Source organism: Plasmodium reichenowi (genome assembly GCF_001601855.1).
Source record: "Plasmodium reichenowi strain SY57 chromosome Unknown, whole genome shotgun sequence".
Taxonomy (NCBI): Eukaryota; Apicomplexa; class Aconoidasida; order Haemosporida; family Plasmodiidae; genus Plasmodium; species Plasmodium reichenowi.
The window spans coordinates 1-902 of NW_017962328.1; the positions used below are offsets into that span (position 1 = coordinate 1).

The window sequence follows — 902 nt, forward strand, 5'->3', positions numbered from 1 at the left end:
TATATTTATGTAGTACTTTTCTTTTTTTTTTTTTTTTTTTTGTTATGCCATTTTATTTTTTGGAGCATAATAAAAAGTAATAACGATAAATTCTTAACATTTCGTTATAATATAAAAAAGTGTATATACATAAACTTGAACAAAAATTACATGTATATTGTATTTCTTTTTTCTTTTATATACCCATATGAATAAAAAGAAAAACCGAAAGGTGTTATTTGAGATTAATGTTTTCTTCTTCCCTTTTATATGCCATTATATATTGTAAGTCGACGTTGGTTGTATTAAAGGTTCTTTTAAAACATATATAACTTATTATATATATATATTTATATATAATTTGTACAATTGTATCGTTGTTAAAATTATTGTTATCTTTTTTATATGATGAAAGAAGCTAACGCATATGAAAAAGATATAAGGCGACTTTTACCTGTTATGGTAATAAATAGGATGATAATAATATAAATAGATATACGCATATATATATATATATATATATATATATATATATATATATATATGTATATATGTATTTGTTTTATTCTCAATAATTTTAGTTAATAGGTTTAGTAACCGTTGTTATGTACACAATATTTGTTACAGTAAAAATTATGATTTAATAAAAAAAAAATAAATAAGTAACCGGACATTGTATAAATAAATAAATAAATATATATATATATATATATATATTATACTTTTTGTGATAATTCTTTAGTTTTATTGTATGGTATTATTACAAATTAATGTGGAAAAACAATATGTAAATATAGATCTCTTAAATGAAGGATATACTAAATTATTAACATGTATGAAAAATATTATCTACCATATATATATATATATATAGAATAGAATAGAATATTTTATTATAATCTTTAACATTGTACAATATATAC

At 18.1% G+C, this 902-nt stretch overlaps 1 protein-coding gene across 1 annotated transcript; it reads left to right on the forward strand.

The window, feature by feature from the left end:
• Positions 1–387: 387 nt before the first annotated feature.
• PRSY57_0014300A (palmitoyltransferase, putative) lies at positions 388–812 on the forward strand (the record flags this gene model as incomplete). Its single annotated transcript, XM_020114220.1, has 3 exons — positions 388–441; positions 561–605; positions 722–812. Coding segments are annotated over 3 exons (190 nt in total), but the record flags the coding sequence as incomplete, so codon positions are not given.
• Positions 813–902: the final 90 nt, after the last annotated feature.